Source organism: Brassica oleracea, chromosome C9 (genome assembly GCF_000695525.1).
Source record: "Brassica oleracea var. oleracea cultivar TO1000 chromosome C9, BOL, whole genome shotgun sequence".
Classification (NCBI taxonomy): Eukaryota; Viridiplantae; Streptophyta; class Magnoliopsida; order Brassicales; family Brassicaceae; genus Brassica; species Brassica oleracea.
This window is the reverse complement of record NC_027756.1, coordinates 17,769,193-17,790,335: the sequence shown is the minus strand read 5'-3', so window position 1 is coordinate 17,790,335 and position 21,143 is coordinate 17,769,193. Positions and strand designations below refer to the sequence as shown.

General features: G+C 33.0%; 2 protein-coding genes, 1 long non-coding RNA gene and 1 pseudogene across 6 annotated transcripts; 2 read left to right on the top strand and 2 right to left on the bottom strand.

The window, feature by feature from the left end:
* The first annotated feature begins 21 nt into the window (after positions 1–21).
* On the top strand, positions 22–1,528 carry LOC106315400. Of its 3 annotated transcripts, none has more exons than XR_001264599.1 (6): positions 22–325; positions 430–483; positions 589–690; positions 770–840; positions 932–1,172; positions 1,245–1,528. It is a non-coding gene; the product is annotated as an uncharacterized LOC106315400 (long non-coding RNA). The 3 variants fall into 3 exon arrangements; XR_001264597.1 differs by having other exon boundaries at positions 26–325; positions 1,239–1,528; XR_001264598.1 differs by having other exon boundaries at positions 27–325; positions 994–1,172; positions 1,239–1,528.
* A 1,994-nt stretch (positions 1,529–3,522) lies between these two features.
* On the top strand, positions 3,523–6,446 carry LOC106314471 (annotated as a pseudogene).
* A 4,362-nt stretch (positions 6,447–10,808) lies between these two features.
* On the bottom strand, positions 10,809–14,133 carry LOC106315391. Of its 2 annotated transcripts, none has more exons than XM_013753116.1 (13): positions 13,876–14,133; positions 13,620–13,748; positions 13,405–13,521; positions 13,229–13,328; positions 13,035–13,143; positions 12,886–12,953; positions 12,683–12,808; positions 12,175–12,599; positions 11,881–12,081; positions 11,708–11,768; positions 11,441–11,554; positions 11,248–11,361; positions 10,809–11,142 (listed from the first exon to the last, which is right to left on the bottom strand). In XM_013753116.1, exons 1-13 carry the CDS (start codon positions 13,965–13,967, stop codon positions 11,044–11,046), a joined length of 1,755 nt encoding a protein of 584 aa, XP_013608570.1. In that variant the 5' UTR covers positions 13,968–14,133; the 3' UTR covers positions 10,809–11,043. The 2 variants fall into 2 exon arrangements, with proteins under 2 accessions (XP_013608570.1, XP_013608571.1); XM_013753117.1 differs by having other exon boundaries at positions 10,811–11,142; positions 13,229–13,313.
* A 3,677-nt stretch (positions 14,134–17,810) lies between these two features.
* Positions 17,811–20,739, bottom strand: LOC106315392 (WD repeat-containing protein 26). Its single transcript, XM_013753118.1, has 5 exons — positions 19,438–20,739; positions 19,249–19,350; positions 18,606–18,926; positions 18,225–18,545; positions 17,811–18,151 (listed from the first exon to the last, which is right to left on the bottom strand). Exons 1-5 carry the CDS (start codon positions 20,086–20,088, stop codon positions 17,987–17,989), a joined length of 1,560 nt encoding a protein of 519 aa, XP_013608572.1. The 5' UTR covers positions 20,089–20,739; the 3' UTR covers positions 17,811–17,986.
* Between the last annotated feature and the right edge of the window lie 404 nt (positions 20,740–21,143).

The following is a 21,143-nucleotide window of genomic DNA, read 5'->3' as shown; positions in this document are numbered from 1 at the left end:
GATCAAATAATCAAAGAGCTCCGGTGACGCTGGTGACGCAAAAAATAACAGCGTCTCATTTTGTCCATATTTTCTCTCCTCTGTGGCTGAAAAACGGTTAAAAGCAGCGGATCCTGCGTCGATTCTTCCCTAGCTTCCGTTAAATTTTGTGACGCTCATCTCGATCGCAGCGTTTGACTAACGAACAGGGCTAGTGTAGAAAATTTATGGTTTTCACCACCGTCTCATAAAATTTACGGTCTTACTATGTAGATGCTTTGAGCAAGTTCCCCCACACCAACAGGATGCTTTCGCGCAACGCCAAGCTTCTAAAACGCAACATAAGGTTAGTTGTGTTTCCAAAAAAGAGAAATTTCCCATTCATTCACAAACCCAGTCCCCTGCAGGCTGCAGGCATTCAACCTTTTAATAACAATAAAACTGTTGCAGTTAAACATGCTGAGGAACACACATCAATGAGACATCATAACTCAGCTGCGCAAGGTAAATTACCATCTCTCTCTCTCTCTTTCTCTTAAGTAATACTTACAGAACTATTTTTGAAACATATCTTACTTAAACAATACAAACTCTCGAATGTCTTAACAGGCGGTGTATCAAATGACTGCACCCCAGTCATTTGCTTCTGGTCCTCACCTAATTACATGGTTCCCGCATTGTTATAGCAGATAGATCTTGCCACTAGACACGGTAGAAACCTAAACAAACGGGTAATTTAACTGAACTTGATGTGTGTATAAAATTTGACTACTTTAAATTTACTTCTTAGGTACGACACGCGATAACGAGCAACGCGGCTTCCAATTCGTGCCTTCAATGCATATGCTTCCAAAATCTCAAGTTAGATTAACTTCCCCAGAATTTAGTAAAATATAGAAATACTGCTATCTTTAAGACAACACTGACACCCATCTTTTGTTTGACTTCCCAGCTCCACGTTAGTAACAAAATTTTAATTACATTCCTTTGCATGAATCACTCAAACAACAAAAGCAGGGAAATGGGAGCTGGTTAGGGATGTTTACTATGGAATGGAGAATTCGTTAGGGATGTCTTAGATGCAGCAGATTGAAGGTTCAGCATCTGCTGCCCGCAAGTCCATGAGCCACCATCACCCTTGAAAGATCTTCTCGAGACTCCTAGCTTCCAAATCAAAATCCATGTTGCCAACGGTATGCTAGCTTTGATCTATGGGTGCTGAAGTTGATAAACAGTCACATGACACGGGGCCCTTTTAGTTGCAGGATTCATGGCCATAACTACCACCAAGTCGCCTCCCTTTTACCAGTTGACGGGAAACAATGAATTAGACAATAGGAGGAAAGCGCTAAGGGGTCAACCATCCACAAATATGATTCCAGATGAAAGAACACATTATACAATAATAATTTAGTTAAATTAGATGATATAATTTAATAATAAATATATTTCAAGGAAAAAAAAAGAGGATGGAGAAAATGTACTTACAATATTTTTCAGATTTTATTAAACTCATGCCAAAGAGATAAAATAGTGAATTTGGTGAAAATATTTCTCTTTTTGGTTATTAAACATAAAATTGGAAAAACTGAAAATGATGAAAAACCACAATCAAAGATTATTACATAGATTATTTTCTAGATTTCATTAGACCCAGATGAACGAAATGTTAAAAATATTTTCAAAATATTTCTCAAAATATTGATAAACTGAGAATTAAATAAAAATTGAGAAATATTTTGAAAATTATTTTGAAAAACAAAAACAAGAGTATAAACCCAAAAAATAAAATGTGATTTTAGTATTTGGTAGATTAGCCAAAGACAATGGGATTTTAGTATTTGGTTAAAGGAAATTTTTAAATAAAAACATTGTTAGAGACACTCATAATCACTGATAGAATTCATTCAGATATACCATAATCAAACATAAAACTTTAACACACAATTTAAAAATGTATTAAAAAATACTACACATATATAATCTCATGCAAATGTAAAAAAAGAAAGAGAGCATATTTGTATTAAAAAATAACTGAAATGAATACTGAAAATTAAATAGTACAATATCTTAAAATATAGTTGATAACAAATAAAAATTCAAACATGTAAGAATTATAAACAAATGTCAAATGTTAACAAAATAAATATATGATCTAATTAGAAAAAAAATTATATTTATTATATTGAATTTAAAGTAATTTTCATTTTTTTTATAAAATTAATACATATTTTAATATAAACTCACCCGCCCGTAGGGCGGGCCAACCCCTAGTATATTATAAAATATTTGTATCCGTGCATGAGCACAGAAGAATCACATAGTATAAATATATGTGAAGAATAAGAGAAGTAGATTAAAACGTTAAGTATATATATAGGTTCGGTTATGTTTGAATATTCATTTGGTTTCGGATATCCAATTTCTCTTATTTCAATATCCGTTCGAGTATTTTTATATTTTGGTTCGGGGGTTTTAATTGAGGTTTATATTTGGATTTTGGGTGCGGATAAAATACCTATGCCTAATTTTAGTCATGATATAAAATCATATCCTTTTTGTCACAAACTATCACGGTCAATTTTAGTTACTGTTGGGTATGTATTTGATCCTTCCAAAACGGCCCACAGAATAGTTGGTCTGGCCCATAACCATTTGGAAAAGGTTCAGCTCGTTGGCTTGCGATCGGCCGACGGCTCGACTCGAGACCGCTTTCAGTCGATCGAACAAGCGACTGAAAGCAGTCGATTCGACGGCTTGACGTAGCGGCCCAATAGCTCGGCCCAACGAGCGGAAAGCCCATTGGACAAAGCCAAATTAGGTCATCGACCGGTCGTCTATATAAGGAGAGCGAGGAGGCAACAAAGAGGGGATCCGCAAATCGACCACACACACATACTTACTTTCGGCTAGAACTAGGGTTTCATTTTTTTTTCTCGTCGACTTGTAATTCCCGGCGAACTAGCTTTCGCCGGTTTGTTTTCTACCGCTTATTTCATTATTTGTAAACCGACCGAACGTTCTCTATCTAATAATCGTCTTTGTCTCGACACACCGATGAGTTCTCGTCTTCTTTTACTAGTTTCCGACAATTTTCGGTTCAGACAGTTACGACTGTATTAAACACAATATTTTTATAACTTTTCGTGTCTATGGTGTCTCCTAGTCACGAAAATTGTCTTTAGTCACGAAATAATTTTATACGGCATTTTTCTACTAGTGAACGTAAACCATTTATTTATTATGGAGCCATTCTCGTTTTTCTCTTTTCTTATTTTTTTCCTTTCTTTATCCATTGTCTCTTCCCAGATCTCTTGTTATGTAGTTTCAAAGTGGATATTACCACAAAGGAAAAGAGATCATTAGGCCACAAAATCAGGAGCTCGAATAAAAGTGTAGAAACTCGCGATAATTTTTTACATTTGTAGTTGCTCGACATATATGCATAAATTGTCTTTTGAACAATCTCTTTAGATTTATCCATTGCATCTTTGTTTATTTTTTCTTGATTCATAGCATAATTTCTACTCCGAGTGCACGTAAATGCATCCTTCTTTCAACGTTTATCAAAACTGGCATTATCAGTATAAGTTTATAGCCTTTGGCTACAGTCAGAAAGGTAATCTGGATGCCATTGTTTCTGGTTGTTGGCTCTAATAATACACTCTGCTTTCATACTAATTAATGAATCAGAAATCTACAACGTCGCAATATCAAAACATGGAAACTATGAAAAGGCAAAAAATCTGTGCAATAACCTTTCTAGATTTTATAGCTCCCTCTATCTTCAAGTCCGATTAAAACCCCAGTTAGTTTCCAAACAAAAAAAAAGGTAAATGAAAGGAATCAGAGAGACCTGAAGTAAAAAAATTGGTTCGTCTTCGTCAACAATCTTAGCAAGTAACTATATAAATAAATCTATGTCGAAAACGGCTAGCAGATCACAGTGCCAAAATTTGGAACACAAATCATGAGTAGAGAACGAATTACAAGCTTCATATGTTTTAAAACCGTTTTTTGCTCTTGGTCTTCATTAGTTGTTTTTCACAAAACTGTTTCAAATGCCTGATAAGAGCATCTTTATCCTGCATACCCATTAAGGGTTTCTTAATTGATTTTTAATAGTATTTAAGAAATAAAATTGATTAAGAGACTAAGAGGTTGATTGTTTCCAGTTTTTGGAATAGTTTTTGGTTTTTGTTTTTCCAAAAACTATTTTTCATTCAATCAAGCTTTTTAATAAATGGTTTTCCTAAAATGTAGGGAAACTAGTTTTTTAAATAACTGTCTATTTGTATACAAAAACCAAAATCCAACTTTATCTAGTTTTTCACCTAAAACGTGTTTTACTTTTGCTCTTATTACAAATAAAAAAATCAATAATGCGACAAAAACAACCATAGGGCATTAAAAATAAATGTACATATAGATAACATCTATAATCCAACCATGAGCACATATACTTAATGCATTGTTTTGCTACTTTTTTTTGGAACATACATCTAACAATAAACTGATGTAAATATAAAATAATTCAAATAAAATTTGAAAATTATCAATAATATAAATTTATTTATTTATGTATTTGAAGTTAGTCATTACAGAAGATTATATATATAAATATATATATATATAAATATATTAATATATATATATATTGTTAATACAATTTTTTTATTTTATATAAAGAAATTAGATTTTTTTTGTTTCTTTTACTATTTGATACCTATAAGTTATATTTTGTATTCTTTTGTTTTACTTAATATTAACTAGGACTAGAACTAGTATTTTTTATTTTACTATTTCATACTTATAAAATATATTTTCTATTCTTTATATTACTTAGTATTAAATAAGATTAGGAATATTTCCCATTTTCTATAAACTTTACTAAGTATAGATTTTCAAAATTTTCTATATGAGATTCACGATAGTTTTATTTTATATTTACATTTTTTGTTTTAAAATAATTTTATGTGTGTTTTGTATAATAGTATATTTTACTTTAGCAGAATAAATATTTTACTATTAATAATATTTTTCATTTTATTAATTTTAAAATCAAAAACCAAAAACTAAAAACCAAAATCTAAAACAACCATTCATATTTTTTTTAAAACTGAAATCTACTGCAAAATCAAAAACCAAAAACTAAAAACCAAAAATTAAAAACTAAAATCTAAAAACCAAAAACCAAAATCCAAAAAATAGAAGCTAAAATCTAAAAACCAAGGAAACAATATCATCACCTTAGTTAAGAAACATGAGATTTTGATGTTTCCATTGCAAGTATCTTATTTTAGGGTTCTTAAAAATAAAATAATATTAAAATTTTTAATTAAAATTTAATTTTTTTATTAAATTATACATAGTAAAATTAAAGATAACATTTTTAACATAGATTTTTAAATAAAAACATAAAAACAAAGATTATTACAATAAACGAGAATTATTTGAAAAAATCATATGAGATCGGTTGTTGTCTTCATCACGTCCAAATCTACGCCAAATATGTTCAACCAAATCATCTTTCAGTTGTTGATGCATTTATCTATCACGAATTCTTGTTCGAACACCCATCATATTTGCGATATTTGAAGGGATATCTGTAGAATACGTGAGATCGACACGTGAACTTCAGTGGTCTTCTCCTTGTTGGAACTCTGAAACATCAAATTGAGTGTATCCATCTCGTTCGTCTTGTACTATCATATTATGGAGTATGATACATGCTCTCATAATCTTTTCAATTTTGACTTTATCCCAAAACAGCGCTGAATTTTTAACAATGGCAAAGCGAGCTTGCAAGACTCCAAAAGCACGCTCGACATTTTTTCGGACAGCTTCTTGACGTTGAGAAAATAAAACTGCTTTGAGAGACTTTCAACAACCCAAAGGTTTGAGAGAAGAAATTGATTTGGTTGTAGGGAAAACAAGGTTGATTCAAGAAACAGATCTAGCTAACATGCCTTATTTGCAAGCTGTCGTTAAGGAAGCACTGAGATTGCACCCACCAGGACCTCTTGTGATAAGACCTTCAGTGACGGGTGTAAGGTAGGAGGCTTTGATGTACTGGAGAAGAAAACACTTCTAGTTAACAGCTATGCTGTAAGCCTGTAATGAGAGATCCATATTTATGGGAAGACCCTGCGGAGTTTAAGCCTGAGAGGTTTTTACCAGCTTCTCCAAGATCAGGTGGTCAAGAGGACGAGATGATAAAAGAGGAAGTCCTAAAATACATTCCTTTTGGAAGCGGAAGGAGAGGCTGTCCTGGATCAAATCTAGCTTATCTTTCTGCAGGAATCGCCATTGGAGTGATGGTGCAGTGTTTTGATTGAAAAATCGAAGGAGATAAGGTTAACATGGAAGAGGCTCGTGGAACAATGATGGTGGCTATGGCTCATCCCCTTAAGTGCACTCCTCTTCTTCGATATCCAAACCCTTTACCTTCCCTTGTGTTTGTGTAGATTTCCAGTCTGTGCGCTAGCTCGAGATTTTATTCTTATATGAGGACAATGCGTGTGTATGCATGCCAATATGCCATTCTTGGTTTATGCCTAATAATTTCTTTCGTGTAAGATTCTGTTCACGGGTTTAGATAAGATTGAGGTTACAATATAGATACTGTCAACTTTGTCCAAGCCCAGCCATTATAATTTGGCATCTAAAGCTCAATTTTTTTGAAAATATATGTATAAAATATATTTTTTTGTAAGAGTTAATATACAGTATCAAACACTTCTACCTATATACGATATTTAATGTTTGGTGCCCAGAGTCAATTTCTTCTTCTTCTTTTTTTTTTTCATTCTAGAAGCTCTTTTCTAAATAGAGTTGTTTACATAATTGATCATTTTTTTCTCTCTCCATCTCTCTCTCTCTCTCTCAAAAGCGACTAGCAAGGCGATCCTCCGTTTGGCTCCTGAGCCAGAGAACTCTTCTCAAAACTTAAAATATATTTGAGGTTTATCATCAGAGCAACTCATCCTCAAAATCTTATTTTGAATTCCATCTTTAAAATGGAAGTACTTGTTGGGAAATGCTCTTCGGCTACTTGTTTATTTTTCCGCTGCTTGTTTTCTTTTCACTCAATCATTAAGAACAAACAAATAGCATAAGTTTAATATTCCACAAAAAAATTCCCTTTTAAACCAAACAAAAGATGTGAATGAAATAAGCTTTATTGCTTTAAGAGCATAATTATCGCTGAAATCGGTGGCACGGTTTCTTAATAAACTTTTTTGTTTTTTTTTGTTTCTTTTTTGTCTGAAAAAAAAATTAAAAAACGAATCAATCGCGGGCTGGCACGTATCGTTGAGGCCTGTGAACAGTGCAAAAACTATCGGTCTTTATTTTGTGCTTTCTATTACCGATCCTTGACTTTTTTGGAACCCACTCAAATATTTAATTATTTTTGTTAAGGATCCCATTGTTAAGGATCCTCTTTAATGATGGTCTAGTAAGTCAGATAATGTTAACCTTGTCAGGGTCCACAATGTATTAATCTTGGAGAGAGAGGAAACAAAATATCTTTCTTAGTATTGGAGAAGCAATGACTTTGCACCACACTAGAAGATAGCTCTTGAAGCTGTGCGTCAGAGAATCCAGTACCTAAATAGAAAAAAAAAATGTATGGAAAACATACCAACAAGGCACATACAAAAAAAAAATTGAAATGTCAAGGTGCATAAGAATAAGACTGACCAATGTCGCTGCTCTGGAATTCTTAATTATCAACATCGTAGCAGCACGCTAGTTAAAGTTGCTTCAGTTAAAATAAACTTAGAGCTGAAACATTTTCGCATGTGGAAACGGTGATCCCGAATTGATCATGTGAATGCATCAGAAAGATTTCACAGACCACTAGTTAAAAGAGCATGAAAAATAATGCCATAAACAGGAAGCACAGATAATACTTCTTTCACAATCTTGGCAGAGTCTCATCTAAAGATTATTGGTGTTTAAAAGTGGCTTAGAGTGTTCTTCATCATATACAGACGCTTGCCCCAACTCTCAAGGCAGCTAAAACAGTTTGACGTGAGAACCCTAACCGCAACTTTTCCTAACGAGTTAAGTTAAGAGGTTCGCAGTATGTTGTTGCCACGGTAAGTGCCTTCACTACATCCTTCTTATCCTCGCTACATTTTCCAGATCCCTATGTAATTTGCCCAAGTGTATCGACAACTTTAATAACAGTCAATGGTTTGGGCTTAAACATCATTGTTTGAAACGAACGTCTCCCTTTTGCCACAAGCCCTAATTCTCTTACTCTTAGTTCCGTGCTACGTTGTCAAACCTGCTACTCAATTTGCTAAATAAATATAGGGTGCAAGTATTTCTGATCATATAATCCCATGTATATTATTTGAAAAGTATTATCACATTTTAGCTATGACATGTGTAATCAGCAATATTTTTAAACCCGACCTCGACACTGAACCGGACGACTTACCTGGTCGCTGGGTTACTGGATCGACCCCGGATGAACAACGTGTTAATAAATAAATTAAATTTATTATATAATAATATATTAGCTATGTAAATAAAAATATAAAAATTAAAGTTTAATATTTTCTAAATATTTTTTAAAACATAAAATAATAGTTTGGATATGTATATATTTTATGTTTTAAAAAATATTTAGAAAATATTAAACTTTAATTTTTATATTTTTATTTTCATTTGACATACAAAATATCAAAAAATAATTTAGACTATTTAAAATTTTCGGTGACAAGATAAGAGTTATGACATCGAAAAAAAATCAAGACATAAAATTCATAAATATTTAAATGTCTAATGTGAATAATAAATTAAATTTCAAATCTAAAATAAATCAAAAGTAAAAGATCATTGTAGTAAATTGTCAGTAACAGAAATAAACTAACACCAAATCACATCAACTAATTTTGGTTCTCTTTACCATCGTTCACTTCATTTTCTTCAGGTGGCATAGTAAAATCTTCATCAAAATCTAAAAATTACAAATATAAAACTGAAAAGGAAAACTTAACTTCGTTTTTTTGCCGGCACCTAACTTCTTAATTGGAAACTTAGAACGTAAAATATAAACATAATAAAAACTAAGAAAAGAAGTAAAAGTTATTTATTGGTTCAACCGGTGGTTCAACTAGTATCGGGTTCCGGGTTTTACTGGGTTTTCGCAGATTTTTGCGGGTTTCTAAATATTGGGTTTTTAACAAAACTCAAACCGGATTTTTTGCTGGGTCACCGGGTTTACCAGTTCAACCGCGGGTCCAGGTCGGGTTTCAAAATACTGCTCATCAGTGTAATGTTTTTCAAAGTCTCTAGAGAAATATGTTACTCCATCTAACCATATATTATACTTTTCATTAAACTAGTCATAAATTAATTAAAAGTGTACAATTATTATTTTCGTTCTTTCCTTAAATAAAATGTACAAAATTACCTAATGCGACTAATATATATATATATATTATAATTAATGATTTTAATAATAAAAATTTTATAACAATTTGTGTATCATCCATCATTTTTGTGTAATTTTATATTATTAAAATAAATTAAACAATCAAATTAACCATAAAATTAAAAATTATATTTTTCGTATATATTATGCTTTGGATTTTTAAAAATGACTATAACAAAAAACTGTTAAAAGTCTCATGTTAAAAAAAATATATATGATCAATGGTTTAACATTTTCATTATAACAAGATACACATGATCTTAAAACCACATGGGTAAAAATCTCATTTAATAGATATTTAAAATAATATAAATATTTATATATTAAACTATATACCATATAAAAATACATAAATATTTTAATTTCAAAATTTGCAATGAATTTTCAAGAAAATTTATAAATTATAAACTTATTAAAACACCAAAACTAAAAAAATTGTTATCAATAATTTGAATTTTTTTAATAAAAAGATATGAATGATCATAAACCATATAATTATGAAGTCTCATTTAATACATAGCCATATTAAAGTATAATATATATCTATATTAATATCATTTAAATTTTATTATATACAAAATAAATAAATTTGATTGCTTAGAATTACTTACCATAAAATGATAGTAAATAAACAAGAGTGATTTATTTGACTTACGTCTTTGCACCAATTTAACTATATACTTACTAGTTAATGGTTTTTTAGTTATCGAATATATATTTATTATTTGTTATTACATAATATGTAAAAACGTAAAATAAGTAATAGTATATAAAGTAATTGGTTATTATTTGGCATGTATAAGTTTGTTAACTATTATTAAAATACAAAATATGTATAGTAGAACACTTAATGTTTATAATCACCAAATATAATGTTTTTATAAATTTTCGGGAGCGGGTTATCACCTAGTATACTTTATTTGTTTTTCTATAACATAAAAACCTTAAAAGAGGCTGATTTCTCTTCCATATGTTCATTTATAGTAGAAAATACTAAATTTCTTTTTATTTCTATAAAACTGTTATTTTTTCCTCCAAATATATTAGCAAATCTAGTGTTTCTGTATAAGAGCATTTCTAACTTTATTTTATATATACATTAGAGCAAAACTCACTTTTATAATAGAATTTTTATATTTTTGAAATAAATATTGAAATGGATAAGAAATGATCTAACTAAAATAGAAATGAGTTAGAAATGGTCTAACTAGAGGAAAAAATATAGCATTTCTTATTATAGAAAATTACATTGAAAAAAATTCATTTTTGTTTTAGAGTTATTCTATTGCACGAGGAAAACAATTAAAAGGGGATTGAAAATGGTCTAATGCTTCAGCATCATAAGTTCATAACATTACTTTAAGAAGAAGACACATTTGTTAATAACTTAATATATAAAAAGGTAAGGGTACTCTGTTACAAACAACAGAAACAGTATTTTTTACATTTCTTTATCTGCAGTCTCTTTACCTAAAAGAAAATGTCTGAAAAAGATTTATGGAACCCAAAAAAATGGCTTCTTTCTTGCTTGGAACACTCTAATGCATATGTTTGCACCTTTTTGTTTGATTTGGTTTGTTCCAAAAAGATCCAACGATTATTTTTGTATAATGCTAGGCTACCTCGGACAAGTTCTCATCAGGATAGGTGTTTGGTCCAGTGAATTTAGAGGTAGCAGCTGTATTGTACTGGAAAATCCTCAGTGAACCCTCCTAAGTTAAAAAAAACAAAAACATCAGAATCAGTTATTATATTTATCTTCATGGTTGATACTTGATAATGAATGATCTCCTTTGATCAGATTTTTTTTTTTTTACCTTGGTTCCATAAACAAGCCCACATCCAGGAGAAGGATGAAAACAAGCAACATTCACTTCATCCTCTGAACTTGGGAGTACTCTCACAAGCTCCATATCCGAAACTCTGTATATCTGATTCATTACATACAAAATTATGTTATATCCTCAATTTAAAATATACCAATACAAGGATGTAGCGTAGGGAGTTTACCTCCAACACTCTGAAAAAATGTGATGTAGCTTCACCATCAGTAACAATGCTATTCGAAAGATAAGCATGATGCCGTCCATATGCAAGCATTATATGCTCGGAGGTGGGCGAGAACTGCACCCAAAAAATCCTCAGTTAATACTTCTTTTAAAGCATCATCAACAACTTACTATTACAAACATAAATTTTTCTCTAGCAATAGCTTCCATCTGAAGCTCAGAATCCAGAGAAACTCAAATCTGATTATCCTTAAAAAAGGGGACTAACCTGGATAGAGGTCAAGCAATTCGCAGCTCTAATTTCACGTGACACAAGTACTGAACCAAAGCTGTAAAACATAGAGAACACAACATACTTTACTGAATCTGTTATCTGTGTGGGACGTGTGTTTTTAAGAAGGTAGAATTAACACAACGAGATATAAGTTGAGTGGCAATTACCTTTCCTTTTGGAGAGAATAGACACGAAGCTCGTAAATGACTTGGTGTGCTGTGAGAGGGTGTTGAGTAGGGGAAGTTGCAAGCCCTGAGTCTTGTTGAGCTAGTGTCTGCAGTCCAGGATCTATCTCAGCATGAGGAACAACACATGCAACACAGGCTGCTAAGTATCTCCCACAGGGCGAAAAATGAGCTCCCATCTCACTGCAATATCAAAAACATACAATTAAAAAACAAAACAAAAAAAAAGGTATGTATATGATTTAACATCATAAAGCGAGAAGAAGTAAGTTTTGCCTGCAAAGGACGACATGCTGTATTGTTAACAGACATGTGTCAGATTTCATCAGTGCAAATGGGTCTCCGATGTCATGTTGCCACACTTTGATTTTGATAGTGCAAGGCAATTCTGTAGCTGCAGCCGAAAGCGGGGTAGCAAACTCAGACTGCACCCAGTTCGCCAAAGGTTGAACTGGAAAAGATACTCCACCCTCAAGACTATGACCTTCAGGCATAAACCATCCTTGTATAAACCGCCGAATATTTCCAAGCTCAGGGCGATCTGATCGGTTCCTTCCAACAGTTTGTGGAGTTGGCACAAGAGGAAGGTCTTGACTGCTTTCAGGGCGAGTGAAAACGATAGCAGGGGGAGGAGGATACCTCAAGTGACCCACAGATGTTGCTATAGACATTGATGAATCTAACGGATCTATTTCACTCACCTACGAGCCACATAAGTTCAGAAAAAATGTAAGCAGACAAACAATTTAAAAGAAATCCTAATTAGATAAAAATGATCAATCACCTCTGCGGTCATGAGAAACGGAGCCCCATGAGGGTGAAAGTGTACAGCTCTCAGAGAACGCCTCGTCTTCAATACAACAACTGGTGTTGATTCCTCTCCACTCCCATTGTAGTGCCACATGTGCAGCTGCAACATATCATTAATGAAAAATTTATGAGATCTTTTATGGCTAGTGTTTCCTTAAGAGGCAAAAAGAAAACCACCTTATGACCAGAAGCAACAGCAAGTAGTTCATCCTCGGCATGGAAGGCCATAGAAGCAATAGGCTTCCCTGGTAAGAGAGGAAGAAAGTGAAGATGATGTGAGAACTAGGGTAAAAAAGAAACACAGTGTTCAGATTCCTAGAACTTACGGAAGTCATGAGATTTAATACACTCTGAAGTAGTGGCATTCCATAAGCGGACATTCTGATCTAAACTTCCGCTAGCAACTATTTCTGAATCTCGCGGGTGGAATCTAACCTGTACAAACTCAAAGAACATTAGCTATAAAAGATCAAATGGCAAAACAAAGAAGAAAGGGGAAGAAGCATTGTTTGAGTCTCACCACCCAAGGAGTCCTGTGATGGCCGGTCAAAACTCTTAAGCAGTTTCCAGTTTGGAAGTCAATAATCTTTACGGTATGATCACCACTACAAGAAAAGTAACTGCGGTAATTCAAAGGGGGAAAATAAAAACAAAAAAAAACAAAAAAAGTAACTGCAAGTGAGGAGTAGTACTCACTGGGTAGAAGCAAGAGTTTTTCCATCAGAACTAAAAGCGGCTGCAATAGTTGATTTTGGAGAAAGTCCAAAAGAGCAGTACTTGGCAGATAAATGCTGCAATGACTCTGCCTCAGCCCTTCAATGACAATCAATCACAATGGGAATTGTCAATAAAAAACCCTTCTTTTATTTTTGAAATTAAGAACACAATTAAAAAAAAAAGACAAAGCATACCATGAAAGAAGACTTTGTCCTGTCTGTTTCATAGTATATGATCTAGTTTTACTCCAACGTTTCCTCGACACAAACTTGGCGTTTGGTGATATCTCCCTCTGTAAAAGCATTCTCACAACGCTCCTCCCCCTAAAACAACGAAATCCAGGTTAACTTAAATCATCAGTAATCCAGTTCAATACAATAATTCAGATCGGTGGTTATCTGAAACAGAATCAGTAAGGTCCATAATTGAGAGGCGATGAAGATAATGAACCTGCGGCGGTGGAAACTGGCCACGGATTTGCGAGGCGGGATCATCGAGCGAGGAGGAGATTGGTGTTGGGGGGAGCAGGTAGGTTGAGTCATCTCGGAAGCTAAAATTTCATAACAATTGAGTATATATATATAAAGAGAAACCTAGACCAGGTGTGAGGCGATCTAACCACAAATATTCTCAGGCCGCTCTGCTCTGTCCCGCCAGATATGGTGTTTGGTTTTAATTGTTTTTCAAGGTTTTTTTTTTTTGTTTTATGTAAACCTAATAATAAAAGGGACTAGCCAGCACTTGTGTTTGTTTTAAGCACACGTGTATGTGTTTCTCTCTTTGTTTTGTTTTGTTTTTGTACGGTCAACCCATTTTCAGTATACAATAAACCCATTATGGGCCCAGACTTTTATTACAACACAAGATCAAATTAGACACAGCAAAATAGAGCCGTCTTCCCAGCAAATCTACCGACAATAACCCAAAGATAATTCGATAGCTTCCGGTACATTTGAAAGTATTGAAGAAAGCTGTAACCACGCCATCTCCTGCTTTGTCTCAGACTCTCAGGCCCCCTTTTGTCCTGCGAGATATGGTTCTCGTTAAATTGTTCCGTTGATATTCTTTTACTCAAAACTCTATTTTACAACGAAAAATAGAAAGGGATTGGAAATGCTTAAAAAAAACTTAAAGATATGACAATTGTTTTGTTTATGCATTTATGTATCTCAACAACTTACATTATCCAAATCTTGATTACACGATCATTTACCTTACTAGAAGTTTTACCACCTTTACACGACTAAGTTCGGAAAATAGCATTTTAAACGCTGAGAATGTCACGTTCTCGCACTTTAAACACTGAATGTTTTTGACTAACACTTTAAATTTTGAAAGTGACATTTTTATCATAACAAGCCTCCAATGAGGTTTACTTGTTTACCAAGTCAACTAGGTGACCTGTACTATTTATTTTGTGATGACGTGTCGGTTTTTTTTAAAATAAAAAATAAAATACATTGAAATTTCAAAAAATTCAAAAAGAGATAAAAATTCAAAAAATATAAAAATAACATTTCAAAATTAAAAATTAAAAATAAAATATTTTTAAAAAATTAATCCAATTATAACCCAATAAATATATATAATATAATAACTTGAATGGTGATACTAGATTCTGCTTTTTTGGTTTTTAATTTTTTTTTAATTTTTGATTTATTAATACTTAACTTATTAAATTTTTGTGAAAGTAGAAAAAATATCATAAACCACTTAAAATATTTTTGACCTTAACTAAAATATTGTAAGTTAGTTTGAAATATAATTAAAAGATATAGAGGTATGCCTGTAGATTTGTATATGTTAGGTTTTGGTATGCGTGAAGCTTCTTAGATAAGTAACATATATTTTAGTTTCTCTGATTAGTTATTTATTTAATTTCAAAGTTATTTACTATTTTAAAGAACTTCACGTATAAGTTAATTTATTTTTAAACAAACTTAAAATTACTAAAATAAATATCATTTTGATAAATAATACCAATAATATGATTAATTTTGAAAATTTAACAAGTTAAGTATTAATAAATTAAAAAAATTAAAAACATCAAAAACCAAAAACCATAATCTAGAATCATCATTCAAGTTATTATATTATATATATTTATTGGTTTATAATTGGATTAATTTTTAAAAATATTAATTTTGTTTTTTTTTTTGAAATGTTGTTTTTTATATTTTTTGAATTTTTACATTTTTAGATTTTTTGTATTTTTTTCGAATTTTCTATGTATTTTATTTTTTATTAAAAAAAAACCGACACGTCATCACAAAATGAACAGTACAGGTCACCTAGTTGACTTGGAGGTTTGTTATGATAAAAATTTCACTTTCAAGGTTTAAAGTGCTAGTCAAAAATGTTCAGTGTTTAAAGTGCTAGAATGTGACACTTTCATGGTTTAAAATGTGATTTTCCCCAACTAAGTTTGATATAATATCTAGGGAAATTTGGCGACATTACTATAGCAAACAACAAAATTAAGTCTATACCCATTACAATCAAACGGCTATGATATTTCTATAATATTTACTATATTATCTTTTCTCACTTTCACTTCTCTTTTTAATTAACTTTATAAGTTTAAAAATTATATATTCAATTTTTTTATATGTCTATAAAAAACATAGATTTTTTTTTGTATATGACATTTTTGAATTTTGTAAAACTAATATATATTTATAAAATTAAATATATACAGTTATAATACGAATCTATTCTATTAATAAAAAATAGAATAGAATTGTAGCTATACAATTTCTATTTTTTATGCGTTTCATATATGTTTCTGCCATATCTCCATTTTTATCTTCCTCTCACTCTTTCCCTCCTCTTTGTCTTTTTCTCTCTATCTTATATGTAATGTTCAAATAATATATTGTTGTATTATATTCTATTTTTTTATTTTATTCTATTTATGTATCATAGAATAGAATTGTTTCAAACCATTCAATATCTCTCCCTCCCTCCCTCCCTCGCTCCCTCCCCCTCTCTCTCTCTCTCAGGGAAATTGCATTCTCTATACACCACTTTCTTGATAATTAGCTAAATAAATGGATGTAATGTGTTGAACTGTTTAACTTAAGATACATCTGCCCCTATCTTTAATCATATATGCCTATGGAAACTGAAGAGATAAAAGTTTTTTTTGGCTAGTATACCAACATTGTGCGGCCCAAAGAAACATTATTCAAGACATATTGTTAATTTCACCATAGTTTTAAGATTTTTGCCCAATTGACTTTTTTTCCTATATACTCCCACATATTACTATATGGCCACAAATAATAGAATGATAATTTTTTTTATTATTTGTACTATATCAATAATTTTGTTCTTTCACATTCTATATTATACACTTAAACATCTATTATACGAATAAATATTCTCTTTCATATTAGACATTGCTTAAATGACTTTGAACTCTACAAATAAACAATACTAATATAATTAATTCTCTTCTATAGTTGTATTTATATTTGAAACAGACTATTCTATATTTTTTGTATAAGTAGAATGGTCGGTAATGCAAACGCTCACGCGCTTCTGAAGGAGTAAAATGTCTATTGATGTGCTAAATTGACACACCTTTCAAGCTATGGTTATTTTGTTAATTTTTTTGCTACTATGATCATCTCACAAATTCACCCATATATCTATCACCCAAGAGCCCTCAAGGGCTACATACGCTATATTATCGACCTAAAGTGTACTCTTAACAAAGACTCCAAAGGAAACAAAGTCATTGAACAGGTAATCAGAAGGAATGAATTGTCTTTAAAACCACAAATTTACATAAAGTTATCCACGTCCACTTGTCCATGTCTAGATCGACATTTATTGTTTGTGGATACATAGTATCTTTGTAACATCCGATTTTTGGTATACGTAGAAAGACTTAAGATAATTAATTTAGTTACTTATATTACTAAAGTGTGCTTACTGTTTCGGCACACATCAGTTTAGAACTCAAGAATTAAGTGTGCTTAAGTTGTAGTAGTTGAAGAATGGAAGACCTATCAGGAAATGATTTGCGATATCATATACTGAGGCCAAAGCATGGAAAAAAATCATGTGGTGATTGCATGGGGAATAAACAAAACTTTCGAACCTTGAAAAAATTAATGTACCGTCCGTTAGACAGGATGGTAATCACGGACCGAGAGAGTGCACGTAGATAGCCCATTAGTCGTGGGCGGTCAGTACATTACATTCCTATTAAAGACCTAGTCACGTGATGTCGGCAAGAATCGGAATACAAATCTTTTGCTGCTTACCGTCGTTCATTTCCTCCCGAAAATGATCTCACCATATGTATTTCTGTTTGAGATGTTTGTTATTAGTGAATTTGTTTTTGTTTGCTAATTGAAGGAACTCCGATTTGTTAATAATGGAATTTTTCTTTCACGTCTCAAAATCCGGTAATTCAAAACCACAGCGTACCAAAACTCATAAAGCAAAGAATGTTTTTGCAAAGCGAATAAGGAAACAAAACAGAAAGTAACTATACACACAAATATGGAACCACTGTATGTCTCGACTTTAAACCTACTACTGTTTCTGGCTATCTAACCGGTTTACCAGGTCCCCAAATACGGATGGTTTGGTCATCACTCGCAGAGGCCAGCATCAGAGGATTTCTCGGGTTCCAGCTCACACAGTTAACAGTCATGGAATGACCTGATAACACTTCAAGCGGTTTCTTGTTCTTCACATTCCATATGTAAACCTGTGCACAAACCGATCAAATCTCAACCAGAAGAAAGGAACCTGTGTTCGGTCTACAGATATGTGTGTTTTACCTGTGAGTCCTCACTTCCACTGGCGATGAACGAACTGTCCAACCCACCAAAACATGACCGTATCACGTACTTGCTCTGTCTGTGACCCGTAAACTTCAATGGTTGTTTCCACTCTCCAGCAAGATCCCAAAGATGTATCTCTTGGCTGCTCAAGTTGACTATAAAGAACTTACCATCACCTGAAACCGAAAGGGAAGTAATCGCCTGTTCCTCAGTGACAACACGTTCCACTAATGACTCCAAATTCAAGATCCTGATCTCTTTATCCGAAAACACTGTGATCATACTCTCCCCATCCGGCGTCACAGCCAAATCCACCACCTATTAAAGGAACTTGTTCATTTCAAGACCAAAACAAATTTATTTCACCAAAATACTAACCTTTGGAATTCTAGTTCCTCTCCAGGCTTTGATCTCGTTCCCATCAGTATCCCACATTACAATCCCTCTCTCTGGGTCAGAACTGCCGCAGACAAGCCGAGTTGAGTCAGGGAACCATGCGCAAGAGCTGACCGTGAATACGCTGTCGTTGTTTCCAAATGTGTGTCTCAACACACCTGTCTCAACATCCCATAGCTTGAGAACCTCGGCGTTTCCGCACGTAAGCAGTTTTGTATCGTCGGGGCTCCACGAGACAAAAGAAACTGGATTTTGGTGGCTCTGAAGCGTGTGCATCAACTCCACTTCGTTGTCATCCAGTACCTGAAACAATATGTTAGTGCCCTAAAGATACACAGAAGTCATACGCGAACAAAATTACCAACCCTTAAGTAGTTACATGGATCATAATGACAAATCGCTATAACTTGCAATATGGAAGTTACTTTTCTGTCGTCATTTAAGTGACTTTTTCTACCTTATATACCCAGCTTCAAGCCAAGGCATCCAAATGTTATTTCCTCAGGAGATATAAAAGAAGAAACCTCCTAAGGTTCTCTTTACCCATCAAAGCTAGCTCATATGGTCTCTCTCTCTCAATGACATAAGGTAAAGATAAGAGAAACCAATGGCCTAAGATATTTACCTTCCATATGATAGCTGTACAATCGCTTGATGCAGTGGCCAGATACTTGCCACTATCAGAAAATTGCACAAACCACACTTCATTTTTGTGAGCCACCAAAACCTGCAAAGACAATAAGAGATTTGAGAAACTATAAGAACCAATGGCAAAAGTCCAATAGACACATGGTTTACTAAGAAGGAACAACACCTGAACAGTTTCTGAAGGGATTTGGTCTCTTCCGCAACGGTGATCCTCGTAGAGTGACACTGCATCCCATGAGTTATGATACATACACGTATCAATCTGGTTCATCACAGCAGACTCAACCAAATGCTCCAGCCTTCTCCCAGGAATAACAACAGGCGTAGGAATCAGCTTCTCCAGCTCAGCCAGCAACCTCCTCCTCAAATCTTGAACCAAACAGCTGTCCACTTCACCAGGTTCCATCTCCTTCGAAGTAATAACATCAAAAGCAAGCATGTGAATCTTCTCTCTCCCCACACGGAACACCTGAGCTTGCTTCTGCAGCACACTCAGTGCCAAAGAAGTCTCCCCTCGTCTCAAATACTCAGACAAACACTGCTTCAGCACCAGATACAAAGCAGTGTTCCTCCTGCTGTCGTCCCTCGAATCATCGAAAACCCTGTCGAGGACGGCCAGGGAACTATCCCAGTCCCCGGTCAAAACTTGCTTTTCAAGAAACTCGAAGTCGGAGGATTTACAGGAGATGTTGGACTCTTGTTCAAGACAAGAAGCGGAGTTCTTGTAACCCAAGGAGTACAGGCACTGGATGAGAATCCTGACGAATTCGTGTTTCTTGAGCAAACCTTTTGACCCTAAAACCTCATTATTCTCCATCAAGGACCACTTTACTTGTAGTAGTAATAATAATAAGCTCAAAGGTGATGATGACTTTAAAAGATTCTCTAGAAGATGCTATTTATCAAACTATCTTCCACATTCACAGAGTTAGTTGAGAAGGTCCACAAAAATCAAGTACAAAAACTTCCCGCTGAAATTAGAAAAACAACCCACAAAAGTAAATGAAATCACTCTCCCAAAAAAAAAAATCAAAACTAATAAAACACGATCTCAGATTCTTAATGTGAATTTGAATTTCTAAAATCAATAATCTAACAGGAGAAATCGCTCGGCAGTGACTCTAAAAGTAAAAGCCCATTCGCGCGAATTCGAAAATGAAATCGGTTACGCTGTTCGAATCGCGGAAACGCCGCGTAGAGCTTCTATAAGCACGATTCGAGAAGAAGGGGAAATGGCTCTGAGAGATTCAAATACGTCGGGAAATGGTGAAAAGAGGAGAGAGATACCAACACAAGCTCAACCGAGAAGATATTGAAGAAGAAGAAGAAGAAGAAGAATCCGAATCATTTTCTTCTTTGGTTTCTTTGATTTTAGATTATTTTCGGGGATGATGTGATCTTTTTTTTTTGGGGGGGGCAAGAGAGGTGGAAAACCATATACTGTAGGTTGTTTTATATCGTTAAGCCCTATCGCTCTAATCTCTCACATTCGTATCTATCTTTGATATTTTTATTTTCAATATTTTTCTGTTTTTATTATAATTAAGCAAAACAATTATGGAAAGGTTATCGGACTAGGGATTTTATAGAATTTGTTTTCCAATTCCTCCCCTTTAGGTATGGTAATAAAATATATCAAAAATTATTGTGGATTATTTAAAAAAACTACGTACACTTCAAATTCAATAAAAATATCATTTAAAAAGATGAAAAATAGGTTTTCTTTTTGTTTCAAAAAAAAAAAGATGAAAATTGAAAAGTAATTATTTTATTTTTCTAACCAGTTGGAAACATGAAAATAAATTTTAATTTTTTTTCCATAAATTTGTTGATTTGTATGGAATAATGGTCGGTTTTCACAATTCACATAGA